Source organism: Trichomycterus rosablanca, chromosome 6 (genome assembly GCF_030014385.1).
Source record: "Trichomycterus rosablanca isolate fTriRos1 chromosome 6, fTriRos1.hap1, whole genome shotgun sequence".
Classification (NCBI taxonomy): Eukaryota; Metazoa; Chordata; class Actinopteri; order Siluriformes; family Trichomycteridae; genus Trichomycterus; species Trichomycterus rosablanca.
In genome coordinates this window covers 48,972,227-48,990,138 of record NC_085993.1, presented here as the reverse complement: position 1 = coordinate 48,990,138, position 17,912 = coordinate 48,972,227, and the positions used below count along the sequence as shown (strand labels likewise).

General features: G+C 40.7%; 1 protein-coding gene across 1 annotated transcript in view; it reads left to right on the top strand.

The window, feature by feature from the left end:
* LOC134317353 (tetraspanin-1) overlaps positions 1-15,193 on the top strand; it is a 38,540-nt gene extending 23,347 nt beyond the window's left edge. Inside the window, exons 3-7 of the mRNA XM_062998166.1 lie at positions 2,503-2,709; positions 4,101-4,175; positions 12,384-12,491; positions 14,147-14,314; positions 15,134-15,193. Of these exons, the coding sequence (XP_062854236.1) occupies positions 2,503-2,709; positions 4,101-4,175; positions 12,384-12,491; positions 14,147-14,314; positions 15,134-15,193 (618 nt within the window). The remainder of the gene's footprint in view (positions 1-2,502; positions 2,710-4,100; positions 4,176-12,383; positions 12,492-14,146; positions 14,315-15,133) is intronic.
* The last annotated feature ends 2,719 nt before the right edge of the window (positions 15,194-17,912 follow it).

Here is a 17,912-nt window from a genome sequence, read left to right as displayed (position 1 = left end):
AACTCCCTTAAAATTACAGGAAGAAACCTTGAGAGGAACCAGACTCAGCAGGAACCTCAATCCTTTTTGGGTGGCCTGGAGGATACTTTAAATAAATACGGTTTACACAAATCGTACAACACAAAATTAAACTGAACTGAAAGTTATAACTAACTAACAAATAAATAAATAAATAAATAAATAAATAATTAATTAATTAATTGGAGTTCTTCATTGTTCAGTCCAGTCTGTGATGAAGTCCGTTGTAAGTTTTTGGTGCAAACACACCAGGTTTCCATCCCATCTAGTAGGAGCAGCATTGTTAGCAGAGAGTACCCCTACTATGTAGAGAGATCACTAGGTTTTCAGATATACCCTATATGTAACTTTATCAGAATGCTACAGTTCAGAAATCTCCATTGTGGCTTTTCATGTTCTGCAAAGGCAAAGCTCAGTCCGTTCCTCCGGCGGCTGAAATATTTCTGTTCGCTGCAGTGTTCATTTTCATGTTTCAGAGAACTCCAGCCATAAACTCATTTACATATCGTCTCTTTTTGCATCTTCTCGTCACACGACACTCACCACACACCCAGCATTTCATTACAGGCCCAGTCTGCCAGTAAAATATGGGAAGCCGGGACTGATGATGACAGGCAGCGGGATGCGTTTGGAGATATGAAGTTGGGAGTCTTATGCTTGTCGTATCTGATTATCTATGAAATGTGCTGCTTATCAGAAGTGGGTGGAAAAATGCCATAATTCAAGCACGGGCTTAAATAAGTGATTTTAAGGGAGCATGGCTGCAAAGTACTGGTGTTGATGGACATGGAGTCATGTGTCTTATTTGATATCCAACTGAATCAGAGAGAACTGAAGGCATGACTACCTGCTCAAGACTGTCAGATCTTATGTGCCACTGACTTTAACCTGTTTATTAATTTACATTTAATGTACACAAACTGTAAGTCCACACCTATTCCTGGATTACTAGGCTCACGGTCATGACGTATTACCAGTTGAAAGGCGGCACAGTGGCTAAGTGGGTAGCACTGTCGCTTCACAGCAAGAAGGTCCTGGGTTCGATCCCCAGGTACAGCGGTCAGGGTCCTTGGAGATACAAAATTGTCCAGGACGGTGTTTGATATTAAACTGGTTACATTAATGACAGAAACGGTAGTTACTAATCACACAAGATTCATGAAAGTGTAAAACATGACGTTAAAACTTCAGTAAACAAATTCATCGTCTTTTCATTTGATATTGTGCATCCATGTGTCCATATAGTGTATGCATAAAGTATTGGGACACCCCTTCTTATTATTGAATTCATCCGTTTCAGCCTTAACAATTGCTAACAGGTGTAATAAATTAATAATATAAAGAAAATTAGTTAGTTCTAGTTAAGTTCCTGTTCCAGCATGATTTTGCCCCTGTGCACTAAGTGGCTAGCACAGAGCCCTGACCTCAGCCTCACTAAACAGCCTTGGAATTAACTGGAACATAATTTGAGGCTTTCTTGACCAACATCAGACATACAAATGAATACTCAGTCAATACTTTGACTGAAAGGGTGCCAATTCCCACAGACATACTTCAATGCCTTGTAAGAAGCTGAAAAGATCACATAGAGGTCACTTGTTTTTTAAATGGGGTGTCCAATAAGCTCATAGTCAGGTGTCCAAATACTATATATAGAGCATATACATTTACATTTTCAGCATTTAGCAGACACCTTTATCCAAAACGACTTACAGTACAGTGACAGTATACACCAATCAGGCATAACATTATGACCACTGAAAGGTGAGGTGAATAACACTGATTATCTCCATCACGGCACCTGTTAGTGGGGGGGATATATTAGGCAGCAAGTGAACTTTTTATTCTCAAAGTTGATGTTAGAAGCAGGAAAAATGGGCGAGCGTGAGGATTTGAGCGAGTCTGACGAGGGCCAAGTTGTGATGGCTAGACGACTGGGTCAGAGCATCTTCAAAACTGCCGCTCTTGTGGGGTGTTCCCAGTGTGCAGTGGTCAGTATCTATCAAAAGTGGTCCAAGGAAGGACAGTGATACCCCGGCGACAGAGTCATGGGCAGCCAAGGCTTATTGATGCACGTGTGGTGAAATCCAACAGACGAGCTGCTGTAAATCAAACTGCTGAAGAAGTTAATGCTGGTTCTGATAGAAAGGTGTCAGAATACACAGAGCATCACAGTTTGTTGTGTAAGGGGCAGCAAAAGGGGGACCAACACAATATTAGGAAGGTGGTCATAATGTTATGCTTGATCGGTGTACAGTCTGAGCAATTGAGGGTTAAGGACCTTGCTCAAGGGCCCAACAGCAGCAACCTGGCAGTGGTGGGGCTTGAACCAGCATCCTTCGGAGTACCAGTCCAGTACCTTAACCACTAGGCTACAACTGCTTGTAAATGTACACAATATAGTTCATTACAGATCATATAATCACCATAATTTGTAATTCTATAATTCTAATGTCACCCGTCTCTGTAAATGTTTTTTGGCAGATGGCCGGTGGAGGTCTGGCAGCTTTAGGAATTTGGATGGATAGAAATGGAGATGCAATCATGCAGGTACTGGGGGTTTTCTCCATGAACGCAATCTACTCCATCAAAGTGGACTATTACTTCATTTCTGTTGGATTTGTGATGGTCCTGCTTGGACTTCTGGGACTATGTGGAGCGAAAAAAGAGAGCAAATGTCTCTTAGTAACGGTAAGTACAAAGAGCCACGTTTTCTTGCAGCACATAATTAGCATCCTGGACAAAAATGTAGTCACGTGTAATTTTTTAATGCTTTTCATCACATTTGCAATAGCACCAGTCCTGTTGGGTAGGGATTCCATCAGTGTGTTTTTCCCAGTTTTACCTAGGTAAACCTAGTCAGATCAAAGATGTCACATGGAACCTCATGTTTACAATTAACTATAATCTGAACAAACAACTGTCAATACACACAAAACACATGGAACAGTGGAGTTTTTCAATGTTGGGACCAGAACACAAACTGTCACCAATAGAAAATGTTCCATATGGTCAGAAATAATCCAGGAACAACCAAAAACCAAAGCTAAACACTGTGGTGTCACTGAGGCCGCAGTATATATCAGCCATAACATTAAAACCACCTCCTTGTTTCTACACTCACTGTCCATTTTATCAGCTCCACTTACCATATAGAAGCACTTTGTAGTTCTACAATTACTGACTGTAGTCCATCTGTTTCTCTACATACCTTTTTAGCCTGCTTTTACCCTGTTCTTAAATGGTCAGGACCCCCACAGGACCACCACAGAGCAGGTATTATTTAGGTGGTGGATCATTCTCAGCACTGCAGTGACACTGACATGGTGGTGGTGTGTTAGTGTGTGTTGTGCTGGTATGAGTGGATCAGACACAGCAGCGCTGCTGGAGTTTTTAAATACCGTGTCCACTCACTGTCCACTCTATTAGACACTCCTACCTAGTTGGTCCACCTTGTAGATGTAAAGTCAGAGGCGATCGCTCATCTATTGCTGCTGTTTGAGTCGGTCATCTTCTAGACCTTCGTTGGCTGGATATTTTTGTTTGGTGGACTATTCTCAGTCCAGCAGTGACAGCGCTGCTGTGTCTTATCCACTCATACCAGCACAACACACACTAACACACCACCACCATGTCAGTGTCACTGCAGTGCTGAGAATGATCCACCACCTAAATAATACCTGCTCTGTAGTGGTCCTGTGAGGGTCCTGACCATTGAAGAACAGCATGAAAGGGGGCTAACAACGCATGCAGAGAAACAGATGGACTACAGTCAGTAATTGTAGAACTACAAAGTGCTTCTATATGGTAAGTGGAGCTGATAAAATGAACAGTGAGTGTAGAAACCAGGAGATGGTTTTAATGTTATGGCTGATCAGTGTACGTATAAACACTGTTCAGTCAGAGAACAGTAGCGCAGTGCTCACTAGCAGTTGGTGTGGTCATTTATATTCATATGGCCAAAAGTATTTGAACACCTGACCACCTAGGATGGTTGGACATCCCATCACCTTTATGGGATTTTTTCAGTCTTTTCTAAAGTCATGCTCATTATAAATTTCCTGTTTTTTTTCTCCATGCAGTACTTCTCCGTCGTCATTATCATATTCATCGCCGTGCTGTCAATTGGAATATTTGTTATGGCCTATTCTTCACTGGTAAGTGAGGTTCCTGCCTCCCTTCTCTCTGCCTCCTGACTTCTCCAGTTACTGATGGTTCTATTTCCATGTTTTCTTTCTATCATTATCTGGTCATTATTAAATACAGGGAGCTGGAAGTAGTTTCAGTGCTTTTCGCCTTCTAATGAATCACTGATTGATCTAAGCTGCGTGGCATCTCTCGCATTCTGAGCAATTTATCCGGCTTCTGACTTAAAGTTCAAGCATTTATATGCAAAACAGGCCATTTGCATAGACTTAAGTAGCAGTTTAGTAAAACGTATAATAAATAAGTGAGTCCTGACAGACGGTTTAAGAGAATAATGCATTTTTATGAAAGAAATAATACCTTTTTGTTTTAATTGTGGAGGGGGTTGTAGTCTTCAAACGTGAATGTCAAGTATTAAATAGAGTTGAAATACTGAAATACGTCTGTGGATGGATTTGTGACTTGCACTATCCACCGACCAGGCATAACATTATGACCACTGACAGGTGAATTAAATAATACTGATTATCTTTGATTATCTAAAAAAATGGGCGAGCATGAGAATTTGAGCGAGTTTGACAAGGACCAGATTGTGGTGGCTAGACGACTGGGTTAGAGCATCTCCAAAACTGCAGCTCTTGTGGGGTGTTCCCGGTCTGCAGTGGTCAGTATCTATCAAAAGTGGTCCAAGGATCATTGATGCACGTGGGGAGCGAAGGCAGACGACGAGCTACTGTAGCTCAAATTGCTGAAGAAGTTAATGCTGGTTCTGATGGGGGACCAACACAATATTAGGACAGTGGTCATAATGTTATGCCTCGTTGGTGTATAACCAAAGGTTCATAAATAACTAAATGTCACATCCACAACAAGAGTCAGTCTTTTATTAAATACCTCTACTCTATGGAAAGGCTTTCCACTAGATTTTGGAAGGTCTCCCAGTCATTCAATGCCATTCGGCTACAAAAGCATTAGTAAAGCCATAAGCAAAGTTAGTGAGTAGGAGACCTGCTTCATTCCTGGTGTATTACAAGACATCACTCACCCATTTAACCATTCATTTAACAATTCAGGTCCACAATCAAATTGTGGCAAGGCAAGAACTATATCTAAGGTTTAAAATGTTCCTAGAACCACAGTGGCCTTAATTTACAAAGACATAAATCTGGGCACACCCTTAAACCTTCATACAGTTGGATGCCTGGCCAAATTGGACATCAGGGCAAAAGGGTGTCTTCAAATATCCTGTTCAGAGATGGGAGAACCTGTTGAAGACTTTGACATAATGGGACCAAATGTGGAATATGTAGATTAGGTTAACCTATGGAACGCAGGATGAAGAGGTTAACCTATGGAACGCAGGATGAAGAGGTTAACCTATGGAACGCAGGATGGAGCATTTACTAGTGAAAATGCTGGGTGCATGACAGGAATAAACTGAAACCCTGTTCAAGGTGTATTACAAGACATCACTCACCTATTTACCCAATTCACATCTAGGGGCAGCATAGCCAAATGACCTATTGCGACGGTTTCAAGAGGTCAAAGCAAAACACAAGTCCAAGAAATCATCTGGGACGATCCACAATCAACATGTGTCGAGGCAGGAACATAGAACATAGTTACAATACATCACTCACCCATTTACCCAATCATTCACATCTAGGGGCAGCATAGCCAACTGACCTATTGTGACAAAAAGCAAGTCCAAGGAATCATCTGGGAAGGTCCATGATCAACATGTTGCAAGGCAAGAATATAAAACAATTTCTAACTGGCCTTAATTTACAAATAAATGAATCTCAGCACACCCTTGAACCTTTATAGAGTTGGATGCCTGGCCAAATTGGACATCAGGGCAAAAAGGGCCTCTAAAAAGCTCCAAACGTCCTGTGCAGAGATGGGATAACCTGCTGGTGTAAAACATGAAGACTTTGGCATAATGGGACCAAATGTGGAATCTGTGGAATAGGTTAACCTAGTGAACGCAAGCTTAGCAAACTATTTTATTCATTCATTGTCAGTCGTAAACCCACAGGACACTGAACAGGATGAAGCACTTACTAATAAAAACACTGGGTGCAAGGCAGGAATAAATTGGAACCCTGTCCAAGATGTATTTCTAGACATCACTCACCCATTTAACTATTCATTCACACCTAGAGCTAAAATAGCCAATTGACTTATTGGGGTGTTTTCAAGAGGTGGAGAAGCTCCTGAACACAGTTACCCTTTTTCCACCGACGCGGATCCGGCTCCGTTCCGGTTCGCGAACTTGATTTATACCGGTTCCGTGTGTTTCCACCGAAAAAAAAAGAGGTTCCAGACAGCGAACTAGTGTCTAATCTGGCACCACAGAATACTGGGTTTTTCAGCATGAACCGTGACGTCATCAGTGGGCGTGTCATCAGTGGGCGCCCATCAGTGGGCGTGCTAAACAGCTTTGGCGCTAAACTTATGTTTTAAAGTTCACCTGATTACATTTTGAGCCAGTTTGCCGCTGATATTCTCTGATATTTTCATAGAGATTAACTGTGTGATATGACGTGGTAAAAGTGACTATGAGCAATGAATTTGGGCAGTACAGAGCACTTATAACCAGTACAGAGCGCTTATAACCAGTACATAGCACTTATAACCAGTACAGAGCACTTATAACCAGTAGAGCACTTATAACCAGTAGAGAGCGCTTATAACCAGTAGAGCACTTATAACCAGTACAGAGCACAGAGCGTTTATAACCAGTACAGAGCACTTATAACCAGTACAGAGCGCTTATAACCAGTACAGAGCGCTTATAACCAGTACAGAGCACTTATAACCAGTACAGAGCGCTTTTAACCAGTAGAGCACTTATAACCAGTACAGAGCACTTATAACCAGTACAGAGTGTTTATAACCAGTAATAACAGAGAGAAATTTAGTGTTTCTGTGTCGTACTTTTAGTACATTCAGCCACGTCACGTTTTTTTACGTGAAGCTTTTTCGACTCTCCCGAGAAGTGGATTCAGAACCCCGAGCTGCATAAACACCACACATGAAGTAAATACGGCTAAACACAGATACATGTGGAGCTTTTAGACTGGATTTGATGGTTATTTTACACTAATGTTTGTTCCTTTAGTGATGTTTTATCTCTCACGGTGAGCGCTGAATAAATCGGCTATTTGCACCGAGGGTCGTGGTGAGAGCGAAGCGCAAAACGCTTCTCACGTCAATGAGCTAAAGAAAACAACAACTGCGACAAACACGTCTACCAATAGTTAATCAATGCTTTTAGCATAAAAACGAACATCTGTAACAACAGCACAAACGCTCGCACATATTCTACACGCTCCTCCATCACATCACTACTCTTTACTTTTGTTGCGTATTGCCCACCGTTGATGGTTCCCAAAACTGGTGGAAAGGCAGGTCGGTCCTCTACAAAACAACAAGGTTCAAAGAAACCTGAACAGAACTGGTTCAAGAACCAGAGTTCTTTTGGAGAGAACACAGTATGAACAACCTTAGAAAGTGATCAGTCGTTTGAATGAAATACAGGTTTTTAGGATATTGGTACTGTGCAGCACCCACTCTACCTCCCATGGCACCTTGCCACCCCATGTATGAATTTGCAAAAGCTTATTCCTGAAGGGGATGTAACTGTGACCTTGGTCAGTAGCTCAGTAATTGTTAATGTATCTACAGTATTAAAACAACGTATTTTGAGTAATAAATGCATGTTCAAGCTTTATTCACTGAGGAACACTTCGACCATCTCCCTCCTGAGATACAGCCACTCACGTCCTTGTAGATGGCCAGCCAGCCCATAGCACCGCTGAGGTCAGAACCCCGATTTCGGAAGTAGTAGGTTAGCATAATAAACATCTGCACCACCCGAACGCCCCATTATATTAAAAGTATTTTATGGCAGTTCTGCAAACAGGAAATCGGACCTCTGCACAGCATCCTGAATGAGACTGAAGTTAATCAGCGATCAGGCTATTCGGTTGGCAAAAGAAAGATGGACATGTGTTTAAATTGGACAGGCTAAGCTGTTAGGGGGGCATTAGGCATGCACAAGCTCATTTAATGTGCTGTTTGTCACCATCAGTCCCACCCAGGTGTCCATTTATTCATTTTCGTGCCAAAAGAAATCGTCATTATAGTAACATATACGCTGGTCTCTGAGCAGATGCCACTGCGGTGGTTTAGATAAATAAGGGGCACGCGGGCATTACAATAACGCAGTAATGAGAACTGGAACAGTGCAGGAATTTATCTAAATAATCTGTGAATAGGTGTGATAAGTCGTGACAGTTTTAAATGTGTTGCGGTGAAGCTGCTGTTCCCGGCTGCAGTCCGACTGCATGGAAAGCAATCCCAGCTCCAAATATCTATAGGCACAGATAACAAGGGTGCAATAACTTGTGGAGAATATTTTGCCCCCTGGGGAGACGTCTCCATGGAATTAAATAGAAAATGTGTTTAAGCAATAGAATCGACTATTTTGGCATTGCATTACATATTTAAATGACTATATTCAGTTTGCAAAATAGGTAAAACTTGGGTGTAGGTAAATCATTTTGTGTCTGTACTTACACTGATCAGCCATAACATTAAAACCACCTCCTTGTTTCTACACTCACTGTCCATTTGATCAGCTCCACTTACCATATAGAAGCACTTTGTAGTTCTACAATTACTGACTGTAGTCCATCTGTTTCTTCAATGATCAGGACTCTCCCAGGACCACCACAGAGCAGGTATTATTTGGGTGGATCATTCTCAGCACTGCAGTGACACTGACATGGTGGTGGTGTGTTAGTGTGTGTTGTGCTGGTATGAGTGGATAAGACGCAGCAATGCTGATGGAGTTTTTAAACACCTCACTGTCACTGCTGGACTGAGAATAGTCCACCAACCAAAAACATTCAGCCAACAGCGTCCCGTGGGCAGCGTCCTGTGAACACTGTTGAAGGTCTAGATGATGACCGACTCAAACGGCAGCAATAGATGAGCGATCGTCTCTGACTTTACATCTACAAGGTGGACCAACTAGGTAGGAAAGGGGGCTAACAAAGCATGCAGAGAAACAGATGGATTACAGTCAGTAATTGTAGAACTACAAAGTGCTCCTTTATGTTTATAAGTAAAGCTGATAAAATGGACAGTGAGTGTAGAAACAAGGAGGTGATTTTAATGCTTTAAGCCCACAATTTATACTGCTTTTTCAGGACAAAAACAAGTCCAAAGAATTATCTGTGGAGGTCCACGATCAAACTGTGGCAAGGCAAGAATGTAAAACAATATACAACCACAGTGGCCTTAATTTACAAATAAATGAATCCTGGCGCACTTTTGAACCTTCATAGAGTTGGATGCCTGGCCAAATTAGACATCTGGGCAAAAAGGGCCTCTAAAGAGCTTCCAACGTCCTGTGCAGAGGTGGGAGAACCTGTTGGATGTACTTCCACATAGCTTAATACCATTCCTACTGTGAAATATGATGGTGGCAGCAGCATGCTACTAGGCACTACTCAGCAGCAGGGACAGGGAGACTGAATCAACTGAATGCAGCCAAATAAAGAAACATTTGTGAAGAAAAACTCATTCAGGATACACACAAACTAAGACTGGGGCAACAGTTCAGCTTATAACAGGCAAAACTACACTGGAGGGGCTTTGGGGCAAGTCTTTAAAAGACCTTGAGGGAACTAGTCGAAGCCCTGACCTAAACCCCCATCAAATACCTGTGGAGATACTTGAAGACGGAAGGTAAATACATTATTATACGTTTAGATATAGTGTACCTTTTACTATTTAACTTGTATGTATGTTGACACCTGCACCTAAAGAAATTCCTTGTACATCTGCTACTTGGCGAATAAAAAGATTCTGATTCTGATTCTGAAATTACTGAAAAACCAGAGCAAAACTTGTAGAGATGTATTTAAGAAGACATGCAGCTGAAGTTCTGCCAATGGGGCTTTTTTGATATTTAATAAATGGAAAATTGAGGCTCAGCTCTTTAGTTTGAGTCTTGGTGGTGCCACTGGTCTGGCTGGGCACTTAAACACAGTTGGATGTATTTGAGGGAGGAAAAGAATATGATAAGAGTAGCGTGGTCCTCTCTGTATGAATTGGCTACAAGTACAGACATGGTCAACAGTAAACAGTGCAAAAAGTAAAAAGAAGGCGCCCAGGTGGTGCAGCAGGATATTCCGCTAGCACACCAGCGCCAAGATTCTGAACTCCTTGGTTTGAAACTCTGTGTTGCCACCGGTCAGCTGGGCGCCATCTAGCGGGCATAATTGGCAGTGCCTGCAACAAACACGTTTCTGCTAGGACGGGATGACTGGACTATATGGGTGGGGTCTTCAAACGCTGTATAAGGACCCTGATTGGCAGATAAAGAGGCGCCTGTGCAGAGTGCATAGGTGAAAAAGGGTTCCGCTAAGGGCTGCGCGCGGGTCACAGGAGGCATGAGCAGCAATATACCCACCTCGACTGCAATTATGGATCCCCCAGCAGCGGAAGACAAATTGACATTGTTGTGGACGATTGAAAATCAGCAAACGACTCCCACTTTCCCACCATAAAGTGTTGTATGCACAACAAAAAGTTCACTCTTGCTGCTTTCTTTAAATTGTTATTGGGAAATGTAATTAGCATCCCCGAGCAACTTTATCGTTAGCATTAAATGTGGTAATTGGGCAAAATTGCGAGCCTGGCAAATACTGGATGAATTCACATAAAACATATTGCTGAAGGGACTCGATAATTAAACAAATAAATGCAGCTCTTTTCAAATAAAAAATGCCACATTTAAGTAATGTAGTGTTTCAGGGTACAGTAGAGCGCATTGTAATTCTGCCATTTATGTCATGAAACTTGCTTCCCTCAGCAAATTCAGGGTCTCTAATGATTGAGTTCTACTCTGCACTTTATAGTTCTGGTGATTAACGCACGCTGCTTTTAGCAAGCTCACTTTCCCTTCAGTGCTTTGTCCTGTCATCCTAGACGGTGATGGATTAGCCTAGCTAGTGCATAATAACCCTACTGATCTGTCCTCCGACTACTTCTTGGGGGACGGCGGGTTGGGGGGGGGGGGGGGTCTTTTAATTGCTGCTTGTCTGAATGTCCTCCTGCCTCAGGCGTGTATAGGGCTACTAGCTCTGACCCCCCCAGTTTTTGTGCTCCCACAATACATCCATCTTCTCCACCAAATGACACGTACATTTTTTATGGTTTTGTCGCCTCAGCCAAAAGAGAACAAAAATATACACCGATCAGCCATAACATTAAAACCACCTCCTTGTTTCTACACTCACTGTCCATTTTATCAGCTCCACTTACCATAGTTCTACAATTACTGACTGTAGTCCATCTGATTCTCTACATACCTTTTAAACCTGCTTTTACCCTGTTCTTCAATGGTCAGGACCCCCACAGGACCACCACAGAGCAGGTATTATTTAGGTGGTGGATCATCCTCAGCACTGCAGTGACACTGACATGGTGGTGGTGTGTTAGTGTGTGTTGTGCTGGTATGAGTGGATCAGACACATAAGTGGAGCTGATAAAATGGACAGTGAGTGTAGAAACAAGGAGGTGGTTTTAATGTTATGGCTGATCAGTGTACACTATAGAAGAATCGCACGTGTCCCATCAGCGCATCTGGACGCTAAATAAAATGATGACCCGAGTGAATTGATACAGAGAGTGAACAAATTGTGGTCAGAAGCTTCTTCATTAATACATCCACACGTGTTACTGAGACCAAGGATAATCATTTTAGTGCTTATCATTCCTGCTGGTGATAATTAAAAGCTTTATAGGTGTAATAAATAACCCCACTCAAAGATTAGAATCATAAAATTCCCTGTACATTCGCAACCTACATAATAGTCTCCCCACGTGCATCAGTGTGCCTTGGCCACCCATGACCGTGTTGCCGGTTTACCACTGTTCCTTCCTTGGACCACTTTTGATAGATACTGACCACTGCAGACCGGGAACACCCCACAAGAGCTGCAGTTTTGGAGATGCTCTGACCCGGTCGTCTAGCCATCACAATCTGGCCCTCGTCAAACTCACTTAAATCCTCACGCTCATTTTTCTTGCTTCTAACATCAGCAGGTCTCTGGATTTTAGTGTGACTAGGAAAATAGATCAGCATGATTTACAAAACTGATATGCATGTACATTTACATTTAACTCTGTTTTCTGTTTAGCTCGAGAGTACCCTAAGAGCACGGGGCAAGCCAGTTTTACAGAAACAGTTTGGAAAAGAATACTACATTACAAACATGTGGAACAAGACCATGATAAACGTAAGTCAGGCTCATTTAACAAATGTTATTTACAGTTCTGGATATGAACCATATAATAACAGTAATGCATTTATACTGTACTGCTGTAACTAGAGTCTTGAAATGCATCATCACACAAATAAATAACACTTGCTTTATTATTTAATATAAAACATGCTATATAATCTTTATCTTTGTGGAAAAACACTGGCCATTCTGAGGGTTGGATGAAATGGTGTTAAGCAGTAAACACTTGTTTTTGAGTTTTAAATGCTTCTTTCTATGGTAGTCTGATTAGATCCAACAAAAAGGATTTTTTTTATGGCCAAAGATATTCAGGCACGACTACTAATATTTGAGTTTAGGTATTTCAGTCACATTTGTTAAAGTATTAAATTCTCGTTATGCTTTATTTGTGGTAGCTGTATAAGAAAGCATTTTCTCGTTCTGTCTTTGTGCACACCTCAAAGTCCATAAAGACATACACTGATCACTGACCTCCTTGTTTATACACTCACTGTCCGCTTTAAAATTCTACAATTACCGACTGTAGTCAATCTATTTCTCTACATACCCTTTAAGCCTGCTTTCACCCTGTTCTTCAATGTTTAGGACCCCCACAGAGCAGGTATTATTTAGGTGGTGGATCATTCTCAGCATTGCAGTGACACTGACATGGTGGTGGTGTGTTAGTGTGTGTTGTGCTGGTATGAGTGGATCAGATACACCAGCGCTGATGAAGTTTTTAAACACCTCATCGTCACTGCTGGACTGAGAATAGTCCACCAACCAAAATTATATCCAGCCAGCAGTGCCCCGTGGGCAGCGTCCTGTGACCACTGATGAAAGTCTAGAAGATGACCGACTCAAACAGCAGCAATAGATGAGCGATCGTCTCTGACTTTACATCTACAAGGTGGACCAACTGGGTAGGAGTGTCTAATAGACTGGACAGTGAGTGAACACGATATTTAAAAACTCCAGCAGCGCTGCTGTGTCTGATCCACTCATACCAGAACAACACACACTAACACACCACCAACATGTCAGTGTCACTGCAGTGTTGAGAATGATCCACCACCTAAATAATACCTGCTCTGTGGTGGTCCTGTGGGGGTCCTGACTATTGAAGAACAGCATGAAAGGGGGCTAACAAAGCATGTAGAGAAACAGATGGACTACAGTAATTAGTAGGAGGTGGTTTTAATGTTATGGCTGATCAGTGTATATGACAAAGGCATTCCATCAGCCCATGGAATGAACCCACAGTTTTGGACTTGCCTATAATTTTACTATGTTTAGGTGTAAGGTGAACAGCATTTGGTGACAGTGTACTCTAAATATTGGTAAATCAAAGTTCATTGCTACAGAACAGGCACCAAATAAGCTCTGGTACACTGAATCACGCCTGTGGTACTCTTGAGACGTGGCAAATCTATCATTCATGCAGTATTTTCACACCAGAGCACTTTTATAACCCCTGAAGGCCAGTGTAATGTGGGTGAGGATAGATGTAAAAAATTGGATTGCTAAATAAACTGCCAAAGGGAATTTATGATAAGTGTAACAAAAACCTACTCGGTGGTTTGGGATCAATACTCGGCCATGAAACCATGACAACAGTCCAAACCGAACCAGATTTATTCCAACACATCTTGTATCTGTAACCCAATGTTTCTTGATAGTTGCAGTGCTGCGGCTATAACAACTACACCGACTTCAACGGCTCCTATTATGCTCAGGCGAACAACGGCTCGTACCCTCCCAGCTGCTGCACCAATAACAATGTCAACTGTGATTCTGCCAACGCACGAAACAGCACCATAGACGTAAGGAATCACACTACAGAACCTGTAAGAATGTTAGGACACAATGTGTTTTGACACTAGTGATTTTACCTGTAGCCCTGTAGGCTTTACCCAGTCTTCTACTGTATAATAGTATATTAAACCACAGGAGGCTCTGTGGAGCACCAGGATAGAGTAACTCCAACATAAAATCATTTATTTTTAATAACTGCTGTTATTTCTGGTCTGAGATTAGATTTACAGAGCTGGTCTTTCTTTCTCCAGGGCTGTTACCAATGGCTTAAAGTGACCCTTTGGACGAAAACCTACTTTATGGGAGCGATAGCAGCAGGTGTTGGTGGACTTGAGGTAAATTCATTTATTTATGAAATTGTATTTATATAAGAATAAACACACACACACACACACACACACACACACACACACATACGAGCATTCTTCAAGTTAGCACCTTTTTAAGCTCTATTTATTAAAAAATAAAAAAATCAAACTCCATCACTTTTCTACATCGTACATCGAACCAACTTATTAACACCTTCAGCAAAAAATGGTTTCGGTTAAGCTCGTAACCACAGATGCAGCGCTGCTTTCACATCATCACATGAAAATCTTCTTCCCCTTAAAGCTTCTTTGAGCGTCCAAAAGGGTGGAAATCAGATGGAGCTAAATCCGGAATATAAGCGTCTCTCAGACACGACCGATTACTACTCCTCCACCCTCACCATTTCCAATGAAAATAATAAAGTGTGGAGACTTTTTGAAGATCTCTTGTGTGTGTGTGTGTGTGTGTGTGTAATATATTTGCTTAAGTGTCACAAGACGAGTTGCAAAGCCTGATCCTGTTTCTACTTCTTGTCGTTTTAGATGGTAGCGATGTTCATGTCCTTGTATCTCTACTGTTACCTGGACAAAGATGCCACATAAGAGTCTGATGCCAAGTTTTGATGTGTAAAAAGCACCAAAAATGACGACAGTTATCACATTGTATTTTGTGTATAGTCCACAAATATTCCTAATAACCGGAAGCTGAGGATTGTAACAACAGGTTTTGTAGATCATCATTATTTGACCAGCGGCCCATTTATCATATCTGGATTACCAAATTAACAGCATTTCCATGATATGCACATTTATTTACTAATTTCTGCCTCTATTATCTGCTGTGGATGTTAATAACATCTGGAACAGTTGCAGTTTTGTTATGTTTTTGTGCAGTAATTTCTCATTATTCCACACTGACTGGCTGATCATGGTTTTAAAACTTAAACGTCTTTGTGCAAAGACTCTGCATCGATTATTAAGTGCAAACATTCCTGATAAACCAAACGCACTTATTGTAGTTTTACATGCAGACTCAAACAAAACCAAGTGCATTTGTTATACCAACTAGCAAATTTGTCATTTATAATCTGCATTTATTAAGTTTACAATCACTTGTAAGCAATATGTAATTCACGGCACGTGTCATCTTCTATAAAAGAAAAAATAGACAGACAGACAGACAGACAGACAGACAGACAGACAGACACAGACAGACAGTTACTGTCATTACTCAGTACAGGTACAAGGAAACAAAATGCAGTTAGCTTTTACCACAAGTGCAAATAAAAACAGAAAATAAAAGTAAACATATACAGTATATCTATGATTAATATATAATTATAACTATAACTATTTACATATATGGTATTATGTTTATGCACATAGTACTACATACATAATAGTAGTAATAATAATAATAATAATAATAAGGATATGGTTAATTAGGAAATAGATGATAGAAATAGGATGTTAGGTATTTTTTATAATAATAACATAATATAATAACATATATAATAATAATACATACACACACACACACACACACACATATATATATATATATACAGTATGTATGTATGTATGTATGACAGTTCTGTAAGTGTAGGTGCAAATGAAAAATAATAAATAATATGTCCAGTGTGTAGTAATAAATAAATCAAGCAAAATGTAGCTGAATGAGGAAAAAGGGAATTTCAGTCAAGCATCAATCACTCAGTGGAAAGTTTATATCACCAATTAAAGAGGTAAATAAAAAAGAAAATTAAACCTACACTGGAAGTGACCTGTCACTTTTAAAACATATGGAAATGTTTCAGCAGGGAAAACCTAATTTCTTCAAAATTAGCCACCACTTAAACTGTCAATTCTGGCCAATTGATTGTTCTGCCCTGCCTGAGAGCCAGCCCAGGTTGGTGAAGACAGTTTTAGATCATCATCCAATTTAATAGCATCCCTTGTAATTCTTCAGCAGTGGTGATCATGTTTAACTATAACTGAACCTGCAGCGTTTAGGGAAACCCACGATGTACTTACAAAATTTAATTTGTGAACATTTTCACAGCACAGAAGTATGTATCCTTATGATTTACTCACAAAAAGTTGCAGAAATTATTGAAATTTTGAAAGACCACCATATATATACACTGATCGGCCATAACAGTAAAACCACCTCCTTGTTTCTACACTCACTGTCCTTTTTATCAGCTCCACTTACCATATAGAAGCACTTTGTAGTTCTACAATTACTGACTGTAGTCCATCTGTTTCTCTACATGCTTTGTTAGCCCCCTTTCACCCTGTTCTTCAATGGTCAGGACCCTCACAGGACCACCACAGAGCAGGTATTATTTAGGTGGTGGATCATGACCATTAAAGAATCTATGAGTGTAGAAGAACTCTAGAAGAACTAGAAGTGTAGAAGGAGGTGGTTTTAATGTTATGGCTGATTAGTGTATATACAGTATACAGCCAAAATAAAGAGCTTGTTGCGAAACCCAGGAGCACAGTCACGCTTGGGCACAAAGGGCCTTCCCCAAGCTGCTGTTACAAAGTTGAAAGCATGTTATTTATTTTATATAATTGATTGTTTCCACCTGTTTACTGTGGCTTTGACTAAAACACCAGAACTGAATCATCACAAATGGGTTCACTAGTTGATTTTCATCACAAGTGTGAGTAAGGGAGAATAATGCTAAAACTAATTATTTGTATGTACTATGAAACTGTAAATGGAACGTATACTGTATGTGTGTATGTATATATATTAGGGCTGTCAAACGATTCAAAATTTTAATCGCGATTAATCTCAGAATTTTATATAGTTAATCGCGATTAATCGCATTAAAAAAAGATCTGTGTAAATGTTATAGAAAACAAGGTTTTTTAAGTGAAATGTTACAATTAAAATGGTGAACACATTTTATGCTAAATGTACTTATGTTAAAATCTGCTGGGACAAGAGAAAACTGTCAGGGAGTTTTATTCACTCACATACTAGGCAGTAATACTATCCAGCAGAGACCCTTGACTTCGTATATATGTCAGATGCGCAGTTATTGTAAGAGACTTTTCTGTGGTTGTATCGTGACAATGGTTTGATGGACGTTTCTACACGAAGTGAGTGTGTTTTCACTAGGGATGCATCGATACCATTTTTTCCCAACCGAGTACAAGTACATGTATTTTTGTACTCGCCGATACTGATTCCTATTTAGAATGATGCAATCTGGAGCATTATGGAATAGTTTAGTTTTTAGTGTAAAATAGTGCAGTGGAACAGTTGCTTGCCATCACTAATTGTAAAAAAAACAACCACCGCACA